At 31.2% G+C, this 19,532-nt stretch overlaps 3 protein-coding genes and 1 non-coding gene across 4 annotated transcripts; 2 read left to right on the forward strand and 2 right to left on the reverse strand.

The window, feature by feature from the left end:
- Nucleotides 1–367: 367 nt before the first annotated feature.
- LOC101504474 (uncharacterized) lies at nucleotides 368–3,399 on the forward strand. Its single transcript, XM_004495938.4, has 3 exons — nucleotides 368–645; nucleotides 921–1,067; nucleotides 2,088–3,399. The coding sequence occupies exons 2-3, from the start codon at nucleotides 965–967 to the stop codon at nucleotides 3,218–3,220; spliced, it is 1,236 nt and encodes a 411-aa protein (XP_004495995.1). The 5' UTR covers nucleotides 368–645; nucleotides 921–964; the 3' UTR covers nucleotides 3,221–3,399.
- Nucleotides 3,400–3,804: 405 nt separating this feature from the next.
- LOC101504795 (classical arabinogalactan protein 26) lies at nucleotides 3,805–4,534 on the reverse strand. The gene has a single exon (XM_004495939.4). It carries the CDS (start codon nucleotides 4,378–4,380, stop codon nucleotides 3,967–3,969), a length of 414 nt encoding a protein of 137 aa, XP_004495996.1. The 5' UTR covers nucleotides 4,381–4,534; the 3' UTR covers nucleotides 3,805–3,966.
- Nucleotides 4,535–6,219: 1,685 nt separating this feature from the next.
- On the forward strand, nucleotides 6,220–6,300 carry TRNAL-AAG (transfer RNA leucine (anticodon AAG)). Its single transcript has one exon. It is a non-coding gene; the product is annotated as a tRNA-Leu (tRNA).
- Nucleotides 6,301–7,971: 1,671 nt separating this feature from the next.
- LOC101505109 (protease Do-like 2, chloroplastic) lies at nucleotides 7,972–18,101 on the reverse strand. Its single transcript, XM_004495940.4, has 21 exons — nucleotides 17,860–18,101; nucleotides 17,128–17,274; nucleotides 16,295–16,345; nucleotides 15,721–15,794; nucleotides 15,581–15,644; nucleotides 15,204–15,248; nucleotides 14,729–14,836; nucleotides 13,721–13,798; nucleotides 13,549–13,615; nucleotides 13,304–13,362; nucleotides 12,594–12,693; nucleotides 11,925–12,004; nucleotides 11,298–11,354; nucleotides 11,101–11,204; nucleotides 10,566–10,653; nucleotides 10,384–10,469; nucleotides 10,253–10,277; nucleotides 10,086–10,157; nucleotides 8,765–8,815; nucleotides 8,620–8,680; nucleotides 7,972–8,533 (listed from the first exon to the last, which is right to left on the reverse strand). The coding sequence occupies exons 1-21, from the start codon at nucleotides 17,998–18,000 to the stop codon at nucleotides 8,289–8,291; spliced, it is 1,803 nt and encodes a 600-aa protein (XP_004495997.1). The 5' UTR covers nucleotides 18,001–18,101; the 3' UTR covers nucleotides 7,972–8,288.
- Between the last annotated feature and the right edge of the window lie 1,431 nt (nucleotides 18,102–19,532).

Raw genomic sequence — 19,532 nt, forward strand, 5'->3', positions numbered from 1 at the left:
TATTGTCTTTAAAAAAGATATTATCTTCATGGTTGTATACAAATAGAAGTTTCTTTTGACTAATATATAAATGGAAGTTTATTTATTATATAGTTTTGACTCTATTATTCCAACCGTTATATAAAAAATCTTATATCCCTTCATTTCACATCTAACGCCCACAGTCACACTTCCTCGTGTTTTTTTATTTATTTATTCTACCTAATAAATTCATTCATTATATACCAAATCTTTGCCAAACCTTTCTCATTCTCTAATAACAATTTAATTAGTCACCATATTAAGCAACATTATTTTGACGTAAAAAAAGAACCATTATTTTAACTATAAATAATTACCCTTATGATTCCAATCAAACACTTGGTTTCACACATTTTGAATTTGAAACCTTCACTGTTACATTACACAACATACTCTGTCTGTATTTGAACTAAAAACAGTTAACAAATTCAAACATATCAAATTTTGAATCTCAGTAACTGAGTTGTTGTATTGGCATTTGGCTCGAGGATAGGTTATTTGAAATTTGAATGTGAGATACACGTGTCACAACATCATAGGTGGAACCTTCTCGAATGAAACAAAACAAAACAAAAATACTATAGTCTACCATTTTCTGCATTTGTTCGAGTTGAATTCAACCAGGTACGTGCTTCTCTTTTTTCTTCTTGTTAATGGCCATTGTAAAGTTCTCATCTTTTTTACATTTTGTTCATGTTGGTACTAATTTGCAATGTTTTTATAAACTGGGTTAACGATTATATCTACAATAAAATTAAAGTTTTCATTTTTATTTTTGAAAGCTTTTTTTTCTTCTTTTTCTTTATGAGTTTTTCTGTGTGCTGCCTTGTAAGTTCCGTGTTTTTGGTTCTTTTCATTCTTATTATAATATATTTTTAAACATTTTTTTTTATATATAGGCTTTTGGTTTTTGTGATATCAAAGAAAAGTAAGAAAGAAGGTGATGAGTGAAAGTATGAAGAATCAACCGTCAGAGTCACATTGGTGGTGGCTTGATAACGACACCACCGTTAGAAGATCACCATGGCTTCAATCTACACTCACTGGTATCAATTTCTTCCTCTTTTTGAAATTTGTATAACAATTTAGTTTCATTTCATTTGTTTACTATTATGTTTTGCCCTTTCACAAGCTTATATTCTGAAAATTGATTTTCTTTTTAATATATTTTTTTTTAATGAATGCTAGCATTCGACCATTGAAATTGAGTAATTAGTAGATTGATCTTGTTTTTTAAAACACATGGAATATTGGAATTGGGAAATTAATGATTGATGATTGCAAGGAATGTATTCAATGATGTTTTGGTTGCAAGAAGGTTGATACTTGAAATGAGGGCATAATAACATCATCCCTTCCTCCTTCCCTAGTTATAAGCACACAAAATTATCCCTAAATATAAATCCTCTTTCAAATTTCAAGATGCATTTATTATTATTTTTTAAATATAATCCTAATTTAATACTACTAATTTGCTTTAGAATATGAAAAATCAATATTGAATACATCTATGCACAAAAGAAAATTTAGTCATTTTTGTTTACAAAATTGACACATTAACTATATTACCAACTTTTCATAGTGTGAAATATGAGTTTATATTTATGATAGGAGGGAGTATGAATTACCAACAACCTTTCACCAATCTTTCTTTGTAGCCTATTAAATTTTTGGACATATACTATAAAACCATTCCTATTAAATTTTTGGACATATACTATAAAACCATTCCTTTTGTTCAAATCTCGACTGAGAGAGGTATATACATTCATCATCTGACAATCCTCGAATAAGATTACCTCCTATTTTAAAAAATAGTTACAAGGACATAAAAGAGAGAAAATATAACCTGTGTAATAGTATGAAAAAGTGAAAAAGATTATGAGCCTTAGTTATTATTTCATTTGAGTGTTACTTTTCAAAACTTTTTTCTGTTGACAGTTTTTGGCTGTTTCCCTATGCAATTTAGTGCATATGGTATCTAGACTTTTGTAAAACACACTGGAGTGTAAATATGGAACATGATTTTATTCTTAAGTGATATATTATATGTTTGTTTATGGCAGAGCTGAATGAGAAAACAAAGGCAATGTTAAAGTTAATTGAAGGAGAAGCAGATTCATTTGCGCAGCGAGCCGAGATGTTTTACAAGAAGAGACCTGAGCTTGTGAGCTTGGTTGAAGATTTCTACAAGACACACCGCTTGTTAGCCGAACGGTACGATCAAGTTAGGCCAGAAACTGCAATTCGCCATCTGAAGACTGGGGAATCTCCTACTGCTTCATTCAGGCAATGTCAATCAGAGAAGTTGATGAGTTTTGATGATCATGGTTATGATAGCTATTATGAGAATTGTGATGTAGAAGAATCCGTGGAATCTGAAATCGATGATCCTGAGCATGAAGAGAATGCCAAATTTGTTGACTATATAGAACATGCAGAAGTTCATTCTGTGGCTGCAAATGAAGTGATGAAGCTGAGGAAGGAAATTGAGAGACTTGGTGAAGAGAAGAAGGCTCATAAGGATCAAATCAAGTTGAAAAATGACATTCTTGATGAAGTAATGATGCTGAGAGAACAAATAGAACGAGCCCAAAAAGAGAATAAAGTGCAGAAGGACGAACTCGAGAAGAAAGATATGATTTGTAAGGAAATAGTAATGAAGTTGATGGAAGAAATGGAAGAAATCAAACGACTCAAGCAGAAAGATACTGTTTGTGATGAAGTGGTAACGAAGTTGATGGAAGAAATGGAACAACTCAAGAAAGAAAATGAAGCACTGAAGAATGAACTCAAAATGGAAGGTACTATTTGTGATGAAGTAATGAAGTTGAGGGAGGAAATAGAACAACTCAAGAAAGAGAATGATGAAGTGAAGAAGAATGAACTTAAGCAGAAAGATACGATTTGCAATGAAGTAATGAGTTTGAGGGAAGAGAAAGAAAGAGTGAGAGAAGAGAATAGGACACAGAAGAATGATCTGAAGTTGAAAGACATAGAGAAAATAGAGGTTATAAGACAGTTGAGTTCAACAATAGATGTTCTGAAGCAAGAAAATGTGTTGATGAGAAGCTTCATATCTAAGGAGTTTACCCAGAAATGGAAGAAACCATTTGAGTTCAACAAAATTATTGGAGATTTGTCAAAGAAAATGTTTAATGGGATTCCAAAGAATAAGCCTAGTATTGTAGCTCTCTAGATATGGTTTCACAATACTATATAGTTCTGTAGAACAATATTTTAAAGGTACATATGTTAGAGCCTTATCAGATATTAGCATATAAATCAATACAATATGTTCTCTGTCTTCAAATCCTAGTGTACTTCCTTATAGAATAATTAATAGTAGTATTTTTTTACCAATATTCCAATTGTCTTAATTTTTTATTCATTTATCTATGCCATATTCAACACAAGTTCCCATCTTTCCTTTTCATGCCTCAAAAATGTTTTCCACTATATCTTAATGCAAAGTGCTCTAAAATCAGAGTCATTTAAAGCTTCTTTTCTGCCACAACAAAGTGATTATGGTCCCAAAAAAAGCATTCATGGTTCAATTGATTGCTAAAGCCAATTATCTTTATTAATAAATAGGAATTTGTCCTTGCATTCCTAAAACCTATGGTATATTCCCCACTTTAAAGTGTTATTAAAAGAATATACACAACTATACATTATGGTATACTAAAAATAGTAACATATATTTTTAAAAATAAAGAGTAAAGTTTTAAACACCTCAGGTTTTTCATCACATCTCTGGTGTTGATATCTGAAATAATATCATAGAACAATAACAAAAATTTATCTCCATTTATTATTTCTACATTCAAATTACTCATAAAAAAGACACTTAAAATGTTCACTAACTAGTCTTAAATTTTGAGAACAGACAATGCTTAAATAACATGTTTTCAGAAAACAAACAGAAACATCAACATGTTATACTCACATGTCACAAAGCTGCATAATGCAAATTAACATTATAACAAAATGTAAAATTGAATACATAGGGAGAGATGAACTCATGGAAGAAGGAGCTACAGCCGGCATAGATTCGGACGGCGGAAAAGCGAAAACAGGCCCTTGATGAGTTGTGACATCAGGATTTGGAGGACTAGGACTTGAAGGAATTGTTGGTAATGAAGAATCTGATGGAGAGAAAGCAGCTCCTCCAGGAGATGGAAAAAGTGGCTCCATATCAGGTGACATTGCAGGAGAGAAGAGAGGAGATTCTGGTAATGTAGTTGGTGCTGCTGAAATTGCTGAAACATGCATGTTTTTTGAAGAAGCAAAAGATAATGAACAATTGCATGCTATTATGGCCATGAATATTGCAAAAAATGACCAAAAGGAAGCCATAAATGATGTCTAGTAACTAAAAATCAAGTGCTTTATTATGATGATGAATCTTTTTGAAGTTGTTAATGAATGTGTCTGAGAGAGAAAAATGATTTTGTGAGAAACTGATAGAAGCATAGAACATATTGAAAAGGGTGTATAAGAAGTGGTGGTGGGGTCATAATTTTTTAGTGACAGTTGATAATTGGAAACTTTTTTGCATTTCACAGCTTGCACATAAAACATTTTATGCTACAAGACAAAGTTGATAAGCTAATTAACCTTGTGGAGCACATGAATCTGAGGTGTATCTAGCATAAAAGTAAACACTAAAAGATAATTAAAAAAAAACATTGGTATGTGTTAGAATCCTAGTCTCTTTTTACTAAAATAGCACGTAGAAATTATATCGATAACACAATTCAAACATTGTTAAAATTGAAAAAAATAAATTTATAAATAAATATACAACATTCAAGTTAATAGTATAAAATAAGAAAATATTTATAAATGTGACAAATTATACAAATATAATAAAATTAAAGTATTATCAATACATATAATTTTGAAACTGCAATGTTAACGGTTATTAATTAAATTTCTACTCGATGAAATTTAAAGTTGATATATCAATCTAAATCAATTAAAAACTGCAACATAATAGAAAAATAACATAATATCGCACTAAAACAACAAACAAAATAACATCTTATTAACACCACAAAATAAAAAATAAAAAAAATTAGAGAAATCACTTATTTAGAATCTTAGTTACTGGGAATTTAGAATATGCGCAACTGCAAATACTGTGATTAACTATTTTTACAAATATTTTTCATCTCTACTTTTCTACCTTTATCTCCTCCTACTTTTTTTCTTCTACTAGAGTTACATTCACTGAGTACACGTGGTTGCTAGGTCCTAAGTCTATGAAAATATAATAATAACGCTAAGGAATTTTCAGGAAAGAATTTGAAGAATAGAGAAATTCTTAGGCATGAAGTAATTAATTAACTACTTTTTGCTGACTATAACTTACTCTAGATCTTCAAAATATACAAACCTATTTATTTTAGTGGAGTGAAATAGAAATGAAGAGTGTTTCATTTACACATAATGAATCATTCTAAATTTATAATTCAACACAGAAATGAGTGCTTCCTTTTAACTTTGGGTGGAATAATGGAAATACAGAAGAGTGTTAAAAGGTTTAATTGTACTCTAAAAACAATTGTTAAAATAATTTTTTTTTATGGAAATGGTGCATCATAATAAGTTTAAAAAAAATTAGTAACATGTCCTTTTTTTGTCGTCTCATTTTATTGTTTCCATCCAAAGGAAATTGAATTTGGAATCTGAACAAGTCAAATTGATGGGCCAAAGTGCATAGCAAAAGGGAGGGGGTGAAAAGTAAAATTAAAAGGGATAAACATAAATAGGGAAAAGAAGGCCAACCAAATAGTAAAAGGAGTAGGGAAATATAAGGTACTGTTTTTTCTTCTCTCATGCATGCATTGCTTCATTAATTTGGTGTGTTCATGGGTCACTTCGCACTATTATTTTCTAATATGTGAATATGTCATATTTTAATCAGAGCAGGACATGTGGAACAATAATGTCTTTGATTGTAGGGTAGTAGAATACTACTTTTACAATATATGAATGAATGATAATAAGACAATATAATATTAGTATTATAATGTGAATGGTAGGGACTATTTGAGTGTGGGCTAAGCACATTGTGGAGAAGGTGTCACTCGCATGTGTCAAACAATTGAGTCCACTTTACTATCTACTATTCACATTATTATAAACAGTAGTAGCCTTTATTAAAGATCGTTGCGCAAAAGTCAACAACAAGTTGAGATGGCCGAGTTGGTCTAAGGCGCCAGATTAAGGTTCTGGTCCGAAAGGGCGTGGGTTCAAATCCCACTCTCAACATTTCTTTTTTTCTGTTTTGTACTTTTTCATTCCCTCAAACATAGATACTCCCAATCTGAGTCAATTGTTTTTTAGGTATTTTATTTAATATAAAAAACATATTTTTGATGAATATTAAATCGGTTATTTTAATTGTTGGTAATAAATAATTTTTCTCAAATAAAGAATGAAATGAAATTTGTATTACATTGAAGAATATAATTAATTTTATGGGTTTTGTTTGAAAATTTTAACAAATTTTTTGAATTTTTATAAAGAAAATAATAGCATTGTTGACATTTAAAATAAAAAAAATAAATTAAATTGTCACTTAAAATTAAAATAAAAGACTAAATAAAAAAAATAACTTAAATATTAACTGAAATTAACTTAAGGGGTCACGAGTACTATTTAGCCTAAAATATAATGTAAAACATTTTATGTTACACCTATATCTGATCATAATTCATCATTGTTACATATAAACTTTTTATTTAACTAGATTTTAAAAATACCTGTAAATTTTTTTTTGTGAATATAAAATAAAAAAAATATTAAAAAGAATAATTTTATTTTGTCCAATACAACCACCTCAAAAAAAATAAGTTTGAGTTTAGTGACGGACAACATCGGTGTAAAATAAATTTTAATTTAGTTGAGTTTTTTAACTTTCGTATATAATAAAAATTTACTTGATTTGTGTATGATATATTCAAATAATTTAAATTGGGTGGAATATTTCTAATTTTCATTGTTAAAATCAATATTTGTCTTAAAAGAAAGATAATTAAGTAACACCCAATATAAAATTAATTCATTTCAAATAATAAAAAATTGTAAAGACATTTGACATGGTGAGAAGGGATTCGAATTCATAATATCCTCCTATGTTTTAAGCTCATTTTTTCCTATGAGTTTTAATCATAACTGCAGACTGCAAGGTCCCCCCTCAGCTGAGCTAGCAAACCTAAAAAACTCCGGTATATTTGAAACTGTAAGCAATAAGCATTAAGCACAGATTGTTCTGAAGCAATAAGCATGCATTTTAACGTGCAAATTTTGTTGATAAAAAAAATAAAGAACGTGCAAAAAATTTGTGATTTTTCTAGAAGCATACTTTCAAACTGATGTTGGAGGTGGAAAAAGTAGAATCTCTCAGGCGGAATCACACACACTCATTTAGAAGTCTTTTGAATAAAGTTGATGCCAATACTGTCATGCTACTGTCTCTATTCAATTCTGTTAGACATGATGCTATCATATGAACGTCCTCCTTGAACTTGCATTGGTGACCAAGGCTTAGAACATGTCCTCATTGAACTTGACTCCAAATAGTGGTAGATATAATTCACCACATTAAGTGTTCGTAAGTTTGGGATTGTGAACTAAAATGTAGAGCTATTATTCAATCTATAAAAAAAGGTCGCTATTAAGTTTATTATTCGAAAAACAAATGTGATTGCTCATCTAGTGACTGTATCATTATCTTGCTGCCATGATTTGAATTAAATTTCAGATACTATTACGGATGTTCTCTTTAAGGAAATGCCGCAAGTCATTTACTGTCAAATAAATCCAGACAATTTTTCCTTCTCGGTTCAAATTTAAAATTTTCAACACATGAGGCTCATTCACTTCTCGGTTTTGTTTTGTGAAATTTTGCATCAAAGGCATAGTTGTAACTTGTAAGAGTCATTTGTAAGTGCATTCTTATTTCTCCATAAATACAGGTTTATCAAATCAAGGAGTCAGACGAAAAGAATAAAAACTAGATGGAAGAAACAATCATGAGCTATTTCCTATAGTTTTATCCGTTCTCTACAGACAATTTAATGGGAGAAAGAATTATCGCCTCTAGCATTCCAAGAGTAGCCTAAACCATTCATGTGTTCACATCAAGGTTTCCCTTGATACTGTTGCTGCACTTTTTGATGCCAAAATTGTGACCATGTGCTTCAAAATTGGTCACCGTGATAAATTTCACACCATCATCTCCAGGTGCAAACTAATTATGCCAAGAGCAATCCATCATGGCCAACTTCAAAATTTGAAACCGGGCAATCACCAAATTCCTGGTCTGCAGGTTGGTCACCTTCTAGTGAATCCACATATGGTTGCAAGAGATCAGAAGATCTTTCAGATGGGATACCATAGTCTCTCAGCAAGGAGGACGAAGCAGCAGCAACAGCTTCTCTCTCCAAAACAGCAACATAGCTATCTTCAAATTCAAAACACAGATACCTGTCCTTGCATGCTGAAAGGAGCAAAGCAATGAAACAGCCCTGAGACATATTGCATAAGGCAATGATTTCACAATAGATAAATAAATAAATAACTTACAATCAATGAGATGTGCAAGATGATGAATGTTTTTAATTCGAGTTCCGTTGAATTTTATAATCTGCACAAAAAAAAAACATTATTTTAGAGAAAGACACATGCAGTGAGCCAGTGGGAGTCAATCTCACAAATGGAAATGACTTGCCTGCTGATTGCTCATATCTTCATAACCTATGTTGAGTTCATTTGCCAAGACCTGTCAATCAGAAAGAGAAGCACAACAAAATTATTCCACACAAAGCAACTAAAAATCTGACTAGAAAAAAACTAAATACTATGATATTGTTGGATAAATTCACTTCTCTATATTAAGTTAAATTCCACTTACATTCTTGAACCTCACAAGGCCACATCACATTCTCATGTTCTTATTCTCATGAAATCATGTGCCATCGTTATATTATGTCACGTATAAAATTTCTTAAATTTTAATGGAAAATGCTAGTTGTTAGTTTGCGTTTGCAATCGGGTTTGTTAATTTCTATATTAAATCAAATCAATATTAATATTCATTTATGCTTATTGAACTATTTAATCAATTGATTTTTTTCCCAAACAATGCTTAAATTTCTTCAGTTAAACATTAAATATAATAAGATATACTCGTAAATTATCAATATTAAATGGTTTAAAATATGCATTTTTATTTTTGATTTATTTTTATCAATTAAATCAATTTCTTAACATTTACAGAGGATAAAAATGTTACAATAGATGAGTGATTACATAAGATACGATAGAATAGAAAACACAATAATTACAACGAAAATTAGGGTTGCCTCATTCAAGACAAATCTCGCCTTAGGCTTTGTTTGGGAGTTTGGAGGGGAGGGGAAGGAAGGGCTTTGGAGGGAGGAGAAAATAGAGAAATAGAAAGAAAATTTTTACATTTTTTAAGAGAGTGATTTTGTAGAGAATGGTAAGAGAATTTTTATGATTAATAGATTTTTAATTTATAGAGTTTTATAACAACATGAAAATGATATGAAGAATTTGTCTAAGTCCTCCAATCCAAAATCCCCTTCCAATACAATTTTTGAGTTCACTCAAAATAGAGAGATTTTGTATTATGAATAAAAACAAAACCCTCTCCTCCCAAAACTCTTCATTCCTTCCATTTGTTACTTCCTTTTTTTCAAAGTCCTCCCCTCCCTTCCCCTCCAAACTCGCAAACAAAGCCTAAAGTGATTTGAATATTTATGGAAAAGACATGTAGAAGTAGTGCTAATAAATAGGAATATTTAACAGCGTCAATAATTTCAAATTGCCGACCCCACCAACTTGGAAAAGAATTGGTTGTTATTGTACAAAACTGCCATACATAGCAAGAGATACTTGCTAAAGAATAAAGCAAGATCAAGGTAACAAAATTAAATGCTACATGTGATGCAAAAATCTCAAGAATACTATCAAAACTTCAAAAGTCATACACTACACATAATTATTTAAGAAATTCAGCAACCAACCTGTGAAAGAATTACAATCTGTTCCCCTTTAAACCTTGCAAACGAATAGCGTGCCTTTGTCAATAACTTAAGCTGACCAAGAAAAAGAAAATAGAAAAATTTAATCACAAGCTAATTGTTTTCCAGCTTTGGATTTTAAGTCTAAACCATACAAATTGAGAACTGACCCCTATAGAGTCTTCATGTTCCTCCCTACCAAAAGTTTCATAAGTAATGAAATAAATACTAATTCACAAATAGGAGCCCCCAAAGAAATAAAATAGAATAAAACAGCCATTAATAAATAAATACAACATACTCAATCAACGGCTCTGAGAGGGGCGTGAACACTAAACCGGCAATTATTAAATAGGAAGGCTGACCTTCATCAATGTGATAGGGAACCTTGAAGAGGGAAAGAAGAAAAATTGCAAAACAAAGAGCATCAGATCAACAGAATCATGGAATTGATTGATACCAAATTTCTGACCATTGACATACCAAATGAACTCGGGGATTCAAAACAACATCAGCTTTCATTAATGTCCCGGCTCTGATGATACCAAGTTCTGCAGTATCACCTGCAAATCTGTATAACATCATTACTCTAGAGTTCCATTCGAAGGATATTGATGGCCTTTGAAAGCAAATCTCAAATGTTCTGATACTTGCTTTATGATATTGTTAAAAATGACATCATAAGAAACACAAAATAAACACCCTATATGAGTACATGTAATATAGAATGCATTGCATCATCTTTGCAGAACCAATTGTGAAGTATTATATCCTTAGTACCCAAAAAAATTAATGTAGCAATCATATTAATAACATGTATCAAAAGCCTGGGAGTTGCAAGCAAAGTAAATAAGGTGTTGAACCGTTCATATTGCAAAGTTGAAATCTCACAATTATATGTGAATTGTGAAGGACCTATAAATCAAATGTAGAATTACTAGTATGACAATGCTGATATTAAGTGTAAATCAAATGCATATTTTAATATCTTTAATTTGGAAGAGAAAGAGGCCTGTACTTCTGACTAATGAGAAAGTGGAAGGCAATTCTCTCATTTGATCGGAATGGAACTGTTCCTTCACATCCAACACGTACACCATCAAAACTGACAATCACATCACCCTGTAATGGAAATGTTTAATCTAAAATGTTAATGCCTTCAAAGGGTGTGCAAAAGACAGTATTCATATGTAAGTTCATCATAATTCACAATACCTCCTTTAATACATTATTTGCATCAGAAGTTGGTTCAACTCTACGTACCAATACACCCTGCACAGGATAGAAAGGGTGAAATGTCAAATTCATGTTATAAATAAATTATTGTTGGAAGTTATAGGGTTTAAGTAAGGATGGAGAAAAAGATACAAGAAGAATACTCAAAATAATAAAACGTCGCTGATATGGTGTATCATGATGAGATGAGAAATCACCAATCACCATCAATATGAGCCGTGGTGGGAAGAGAAATTACTAGAGGATGGTAAAAGATTGCATCTTATTCTTTATCAAGTAGGTCAATTTAGTAGTGCCGCGATGAAAATGAAAAAGCAGAAGACGAGACTTACAGAAAAGTGCACTAAGAAAAAAGGCCCCACAAATATGAAAAGCTAACAAGATAATGTAACAATAGAATTTGATGCTTATCTAGATTTTACAGTTCACAAGAGTTGAAGTAATATCAAATGTGGTATGAAGATAAGAAGGCCCCATATATGAGGTTAACAGCCATTCTGGCATCTACAACCACCAATATTTAAACAAATGATGTCCAAGCATAACATAACTAAATTCATTGTATGATACTAATTCCACCACTGAAGATTTAAACCAAAAACATACCTCATTAGACTGTACTTTCAAACATGCACGCAGCACAGGATTCTCCAACTTTTGTATAAGTACACCGAGGCAAGGGAAACCTAAGAGTTAAAACACAGTTTTAGACCACCAGCGTAGTTTACATATTAGGCTTTTAAAGAGGTTTGATTCCCAATGGATATAAAACATGATTTGCTTTTGGAAGTACAATAGTGATAAACTTTTTTCCAGATACAAGCTGGAAAAAAGAAATTCCAGGCGTCATAGGAAATTACACTCCTACATACCTGGACTCGAAATTACATGTATACTATTGACATAACTGGGAACTGATATTGTTATCCCCTTTCTTTTGTGTTATTGTGTAAAGATGAAAAAAGATTCATTCTTGCCCAGAAACAGAAAAAACACAGGAAAAACATTTTGAGTAGCCAACAAATTAGCATGTAAAAGGCAATGCACACAGGATTCTAAACTTCATCTTATATCAGTATAAATGTTATTGTCAAAGTCTAATTTTGAGTGACATGTAGCTTTTGCCAGGAAGACATTTTCCGGGACTGATTCATACAAAATGATAATTAGAATTTCAAACAAAACATTTAATCTCCCCAGTATAATGTGATGCCTTCATAAAACATAATGATGCACCAAAATCAAATATAACCATATTTTAGAAGAACTTCATACCAGTATACTTTCCATTCTTCTCATAGTCAGTCAGAAAATGAGATACAACTGTAGTTGGAATCACATATCCAATATTCTCAGCCTCTTCAGATCTGTAAACCTAAATGACAACAAAATGAAACTTTATATTAGTTGGCACAAGTTGCACAGCATTATCTGGCAAGAACAAACTACCCCAAAAGCTTAAATTATTAGGTGAAAACTTGCGGATGGGTTTAAATTACACTTCCACAGTGAACGGGTGTGTTTTGGATTTACATTACACTAAACAGTGAAAACTTGTGAATGTACTAATAATACACTTCATACACCCTTTAAAACGAGTCTTTTATCTTGAAGTGTACCATGTACAGTCCCACCCACCTTGTTCAAAAATTCAACTTTTTATTCACAAAAAATGGGGGACAGCAAGGATCAAACTTCTAACCACTTGGTCAAAGAGCCTCTAATACCATGTCAAGAACAAACTCTCCCAAAAGATCAAGTTGTTAAATGAATACTCGTGAATTTAATATCTAAAAAAACTAATGTAATATTAATTCTAAACTAATAGAACTGAAGCAGTCATTCTCTCCGACGAGATTATTTTAATATGTCCAAGATCCCAATTGTTGGGGTGCTGTATTTTTTCTTACAAAATGAACCTTTCATACAGAAGTATATAAGCCAAGTAAAATATACATCAACTAACAGCAGGCCATAAAATCTACCTGAAATGCCACTCCGATGCACTCTCCTTGGCCATTGAACGCTGGGCCTCCGCTATTACCTAAAATTTATTTAGTGAGTAATGTCTATTACACTATCACATCAATATATGATTTCATAAAGAAGGTTGGAGTTATTTCAATACTAGGCGGCAACAATACTAAATAGAATATGAAACGATAGACTAGAGAACTTTTTTGCCAGAGGAGGTGAGACTAAAACTAAAACCATATTTAGATGTACTAACCAGGATTTATTGCTGCATCAATTTGAATGCCCAACAATTCAGACAAACCGTGAGCATATGATGTAACCTGGTTACAATTTTTGTTCAACAGCTGAGAACTAAAATCTCAACAAAAAAAAATGATTGATATCACACAGATTAAAAGTTAAATTTCATATTCAACATATCAAACCTCAACACGAGATACAACTCCTTTTGTCACAGAAATTGTGTCTCCTCCAAGAGGGTATCCCACAACCGTTACAGAATCCTTCAAGTTAGGAAATATAAGAATAAATTTAGTCCAAACCATGCAAACAGGAATATGTTTTAAGCAAAACTATACGGGATAAACTTTACATAAATACTTCAAAAAATTGCAACCTAATTACTATTTCTTGCATTTATCATAAATTTATTGAATATTTACAACTTTTCATTTCACCATAATTTGGCTAAACAATATTTATTTTTTTAACTTAAATTAAATTATAAAAAAATAATCGGTTCAAACTGGTTCGTATCACCAGTTTTGAACTGATTCTACTTGGGGTTCTGAGATGTACCGATTTTTTGGTTGAAGGGTCTGGAGTCTGGTTAACCAAACACGATAAGTTGGTGCTGACAGAAACCAAAACCGAAAACAGGGTCGACGAATAGAGAAATATAAAGCTTTGGTACCAATAATCTAAATGATTATATCATTATTTTACAATGAATCTACAGCTATGTATAAAAGGAGACATAATTGGAATCCCTCAGGATTAGGAGCAAAATCTGTTAAAGTTAAACTACCTATGGAAACTATATTAAATAATAAAGGATGGAATCTTGAGGAACAGTATATTGTAGTTTATGTTGTCATTTACACATTTGATAACAGATACAGATCAAGTAACATGAATCAGCATTTTTTTAAATTCATGTGTTAAATATTACTTTTTCATAACTACCATCATGTACAAGGCAATGACACTAGACATGAAAATAGCATTTCAACCTAGTCCTATAAAGTCATCTGACAGACATGAGACACCCTCAGAAAGTGTTCATACATCAGTTATTTAAATCACTTCGTCTTCAATAACAATTCAGTTATTCATTTCTGTATGGAAGAATGGAAGATTACAATGAAGAATTACCAAAGCAGAAAAGGAAGCGAGCACATTCACAAAAAGACAAAACAGTAACAATCCTAAACCTGAAGATGAGGCAAATGTCCAAATCTAAGAGGTTCCACATCTCTCCAAAACTCCTCACTTTCTACTGAAAGCAAAGCTAAATCACAACCAACAGCTCTGGCTAAAACCTGTACATTCCATCAGTGAGAATCAAGCAAATTAGCAAATATATTGGCACATGTTAAATAATAATACCAATGTCTACCATTTACAACCTATTTTTACCCATTCATGGGTAACATTTATAACCTATTCTACCATTTATAACCTATTTTTACCCATTCATGGGTAACATGCACTCTACAATTGATTCATTGGTAATTTTAAGCATGCTATAACTAACAATTATACCCTTTAGAAATCAACTTTATTTTCTGTACTTTAGAAACTGAATATTTTATAATAGTGTTCTTGACACCCCATGTTTGATAACAATAACATAATATTGTATTGAGAAGAAAAAAAGCAAGGACTGCTCCTTCAAGGGAAACCTACCTTAGCCACATATTTTGAATCATCGCCTCTTTTCTTGACTTTAACCTGCAATTATCCCAAAAGAAAAATTATAACAATTGAATCTCCTTAAATTGCTTTACACATCAGGCCTTGCAATTAAATGGGTGAAGTGGTAACATCGAAGGAATATCAATCTTAAGTTTTATCTTAAGTTTTATTCTTCGTACAAATTTGTAATAAGATAACCCTTAGTAACACAATAAAGCCCTTGAGCCAGTGCCTGGTTGCCATTGTCAATTATATAACAAAGACAAATTCCATGAATTGTCGTCTATGATTTTAATTTTCATCAATCTGAATTATCAATCTAATTTCCATGAAATTTATACTAAAGAAATGACAATTCAGGAAAGCACCTGTGTATCGTACTCCACACAATGTGCATTGGTTAATAGTTTCCTGCCTCCAATCATAAACGCACTGCACAAGTTGTGGTCTGTTAGTTTGAGATATATTTATTCATGCTATTCTGCAACCGAGTTATTCAAAGTCTTGCCTTCCCGTGCTTGTGAATTGTCTCTGCTTTTGCCAGGGAAGTGAGTAATCTGGGGCAGTATGCGTGCAGTAAACCTAAAGATGTAATGGAAACAAAGAGAAAATGCAGTAAGGAAATGGGAATGCCTATGACAGAAATGCAAATATGTAATGCAAAAATCCAATATGAAGTTACTGACATGATAATTGCTCAAAGGTGAAAAGAAGAAGAGATACATTTTAACTTTTAAGGCACTGTAAAGAGTAATAAAACCATAGCATTAAATAAAAGAGTCTATTGAACAAAAGGTTAGGTATCAAATCCTATTATTGTGAAGTGAATGATGATCAGATACGGGGCAAACCAACAAATTTTGAATTTTAAAATCATAAGACAACCTAGAGACATGCCATGAAAGCTCCATCAAGGAAATGATACAACCAGAACGGAAGCACAGATGTCACACATAATTGAGATATTACATAAACGACATTTTTTGCGTCTGGATTTTGAAATTTGAGGAGCAACTCTTAAAGGCCTCTGAGAAAACATAAAAAATAATCTGTAAGCAGGAATAAAAAGAGTAAAACTTCACCTTCACAACAGCATTGAGGAAAGCCGAATCTTGTAAATTATTTGATTCAACCTGAAATTAAATATAATCATTTGAAGAGACAATGAGAAGCATGGGAGTTTTTCAACTGGAATATGCATTTAATTCCTACCACGAAAAATAAGTTTTTGTAAGTTTAAGGGTGCATATAGAGAAGTTAGATGGAGACTTCAAAACAAGCTGAGGTACATCAGTTGATTTCAACTTATAAAAATCCATTTGCTATAAGATTATAGTTAAGATATTCAACTCTACATTTCCTATAAGTGATTGTAGAAAAGTTTATCCAAACTGGCCCTAAATCAGTGATTGTTAGAAGACTAAAGGAAGTTGATCCATTCCAAGGTCAGAAGACATGCCACAAGCCTAGGAATCAAACCGAAAACGTATTTGTAAACAGTGTTCAGTCCTATCGGTGCCACTCTCATTGTCCAGCACAATCATACTTTTAATTTTGTCATCAGTTATGCAGAACAAATGCAAACTGTGCTTTATGATTTCACAGCCCAAAAGAGTGATTTAACATTGAATTCCAAGCACAACAATTGAATTAACCCTAAACCTAACTTGTTCAAGACTAATGTAATAGGCCGAATAACATGGCCTGAAATGATAGCCCCAAATTATATCATGGGTTTGTCTATAGTTTGAAGGGGAGACATGATTGCCCCATCTACATAAACCCTTCCTCAGTAGTGAAATCTCAATGCTTACAAGTCAGCAACCAATTCATTGCACATCTATTGTGCAACTGATTCATTTCAGCATGTTACTAATCACCTACCATGTCGGTTTGAGAACTCGAAAAAACGTACCTGCAGATCCTTGGAGTCTACCATAAAGTCTCTGTCTTTCCTAGAAATACCAGAAGACTTGTAAGAAGCTGGCACCACATTCCCTCCGCTAGACTTTTCATCTTTTGATGATAACTTCAATTGCTTCTTCTGCCATGCATCCTTCTTCTGAATTTTCATTACAGGAAAATAAAATAAACATTATGTCTCTCATTGTATCCTTCTTCTGAATTTCATTGCTAAGACTATCATTATATCTCCAAATAATAATCCTGAATTTCATGTCACATCCACACAGAAAGAACAGAAGTTAAAACAATTTAAACAGCAAACTTCATGCTGCTTTTGGAAACCCCGGCGGAGAGAGCAAACTGAGTAAATAGTCATTTTAATCCCTCAAATTTGCGAAATAGCAAATTAATCCCTTAAGTTAAAAAATATCCATCAATTTAGTCCCTCCATCAAAAATAAATTTTAACAAAAATATATCAAAAGATTCAAAACCAAGACAAGATATACATACACATTGATTTAAATAATCTTTGGAGCATCAAAGCAAACATAAAACCTTTAAAATTATGGTGCAAAATTGAAAAGAAAAAAAAAAGACTAAATTGCTATTTTGCAAAATTGAGCGACAAAATTTACCAACTCTTACAACTTCAACAACTAAAATGTTTATTTGCTCAGAGGAAAATATATAAGTGAATTTAGGAAAAATAAGTGGAAAGAAAAAGAGTGAGATAAACTTACTTGTCGATTGATATTGGGGTCGGGAATGGAAGGCGTACGGGTGCAACGGATGGAAATAATGGGTCTGTGAGAGTAACGGAATTTGACTGTTGAGGATGGCACAGAGAACATGGAACAGTAACTTGATAGTGCAACCGCCATTTTCACAGCGGAAGCGAAGTTGAGTTTAGTTCAGTGTCTACTTCTTGTTTTCTTATCCTCTCTGCTTCCTACTGCTACTTTTTTTATTGAATTTCTATCTCTAAATTATTTCTACATATTACATTTTACATAATTAATATGTTAATTATTTCATGTGACCTTATATAAGATTGTTAAAAATATTTATAAGATTATTTTTTTGAGAAAACAAAAGGAGAGATATTCAGTCAAAAAAAATTAAGGGAGATATAATACGAGGACTCTAAAAAAAATAATTAAGTAATTGGTGGATTTAATTTGTATATATTAAAAATGTATATTTTTTTACATATACATTCAATTAAACTACTTTATGTAAATTTTTATAGGAATATTTTATGAACTAACCTAAAAATATAAGATTATGATATAATTTGATTGACTGCATAAATAAATAAATAAAAAATGCATCGACAATTTATATTTTAAAAAATAAATGCATTTGGTTGAAATTTCCACTATATATATCCACTTCTTAAAATGATTTTTATATATTTTATTTTTGATAGAGTATATTTTTATATTAATACTTTGTCTTTTAAAAAGTTATGTCACTAAGATAAAAGTCTAATTATTATACTCAAAGCGTAAATATATATATTTAAACATTTCTTAAATATCTAAACAATAATTAATTGTTTGTTACATAAATCTATTTTATAATTAAAATTCAAATTAATAGTTGAACACTTAATCCTTATTGGTCGTCAAGATAAATTACTTTACATTAATCATGTATCCTCTTTTATCAATATATAATAATGAGATAAGAATCAAAGTTTGTGTAAACTATTTTACAAGATCAATACATTGCAATTAAAAATGTGTATAGTTGAATTGGAAAATTTAAATTAATATAATAGATTTTAGATTTAAAATTGAAAAAATCTTTGCCAATAAAGATCATTTTGATTTTAATTTTTGTCAAAACAAATTATTTCAATTGGATCTTGCAATTTCGATACACGATTAATTTGATCTTTTATCTTTACTAAAATGTAAAATGGACATAATTAGATGACTTGGCACATGTGAATAGAGTCGCGGTTATATATACATTAATCATTTATTAAAACAGAAAAAATTATTGTTTTATTAAAAAATATAAAAACAAATTGGGGCTTTCTTGATTTCAAAAACCATGAAAATTCTTGAACTTGATTTGGAAAATAACCCAAACAATAGAGCCAAACCATGGAACATTCTCTTGAGCAATATAGCACTGGAACATTCTTTACCCAAAGCAAGAACCAACATGAACAAAATCATGGTGTGAAAAACCAGATCTAGAAACGTTCCAACCCATTAACCCCAGCATTAACACCTTTATGAAAATCTATTTTTTTTTCAATTGCAAGACCAAAACAAACACAAAAACAAAAAGTAAAACTTTTTCTCATTTTGCTTCTATGAGGGAGGTAACATTTTTCAATGCGGGGTTTGAAGAATAAGGAAGGGAGCAATTTTGAAGAATAAAGAAACGAACGGTTTTT

This window comes from Cicer arietinum, chromosome 4, assembly GCF_000331145.2.
Source record: "Cicer arietinum cultivar CDC Frontier isolate Library 1 chromosome 4, Cicar.CDCFrontier_v2.0, whole genome shotgun sequence".
In the NCBI taxonomy this organism is placed as follows: Eukaryota; Viridiplantae; Streptophyta; class Magnoliopsida; order Fabales; family Fabaceae; genus Cicer; species Cicer arietinum.

Excerpts from the sequence above, each read along its gene's own strand:
- LOC101504474 (XM_004495938.4), top strand. The coding sequence starts at position 965 with ATGAGTGAAAGTATGAAGAATCAACCGTCAGAGTCACATTGGTGGTGG. Across the intron at positions 1,068-2,087 it reads GCTTCAATCTACACTCACTG|AGCTGAATGAGAAAACAAAG; the intron begins GTATCAATTTCT and ends TGTTTATGGCAG.
- LOC101504795 (XM_004495939.4), bottom strand. The coding sequence starts at position 4,380 with ATGGCTTCCTTTTGGTCATTTTTTGCAATATTCATGGCCATAATAGCA.
- LOC101505109 (XM_004495940.4), bottom strand. The coding sequence starts at position 18,000 with ATGGCGGTTGCACTATCAAGTTACTGTTCCATGTTCTCTGTGCCATCC. Across the intron at positions 16,346-17,127 it reads TAGACTCCAAGGATCTGCAG|GTTGAATCAAATAATTTACA; the intron begins GTACGTTTTTTC and ends ATTTAATTTCAG. Across the intron at positions 12,005-12,593 it reads GAAGAATGGAAAGTATACTG|GTTTCCCTTGCCTCGGTGTA; the intron begins GTATGAAGTTCT and ends TTTAACTCTTAG.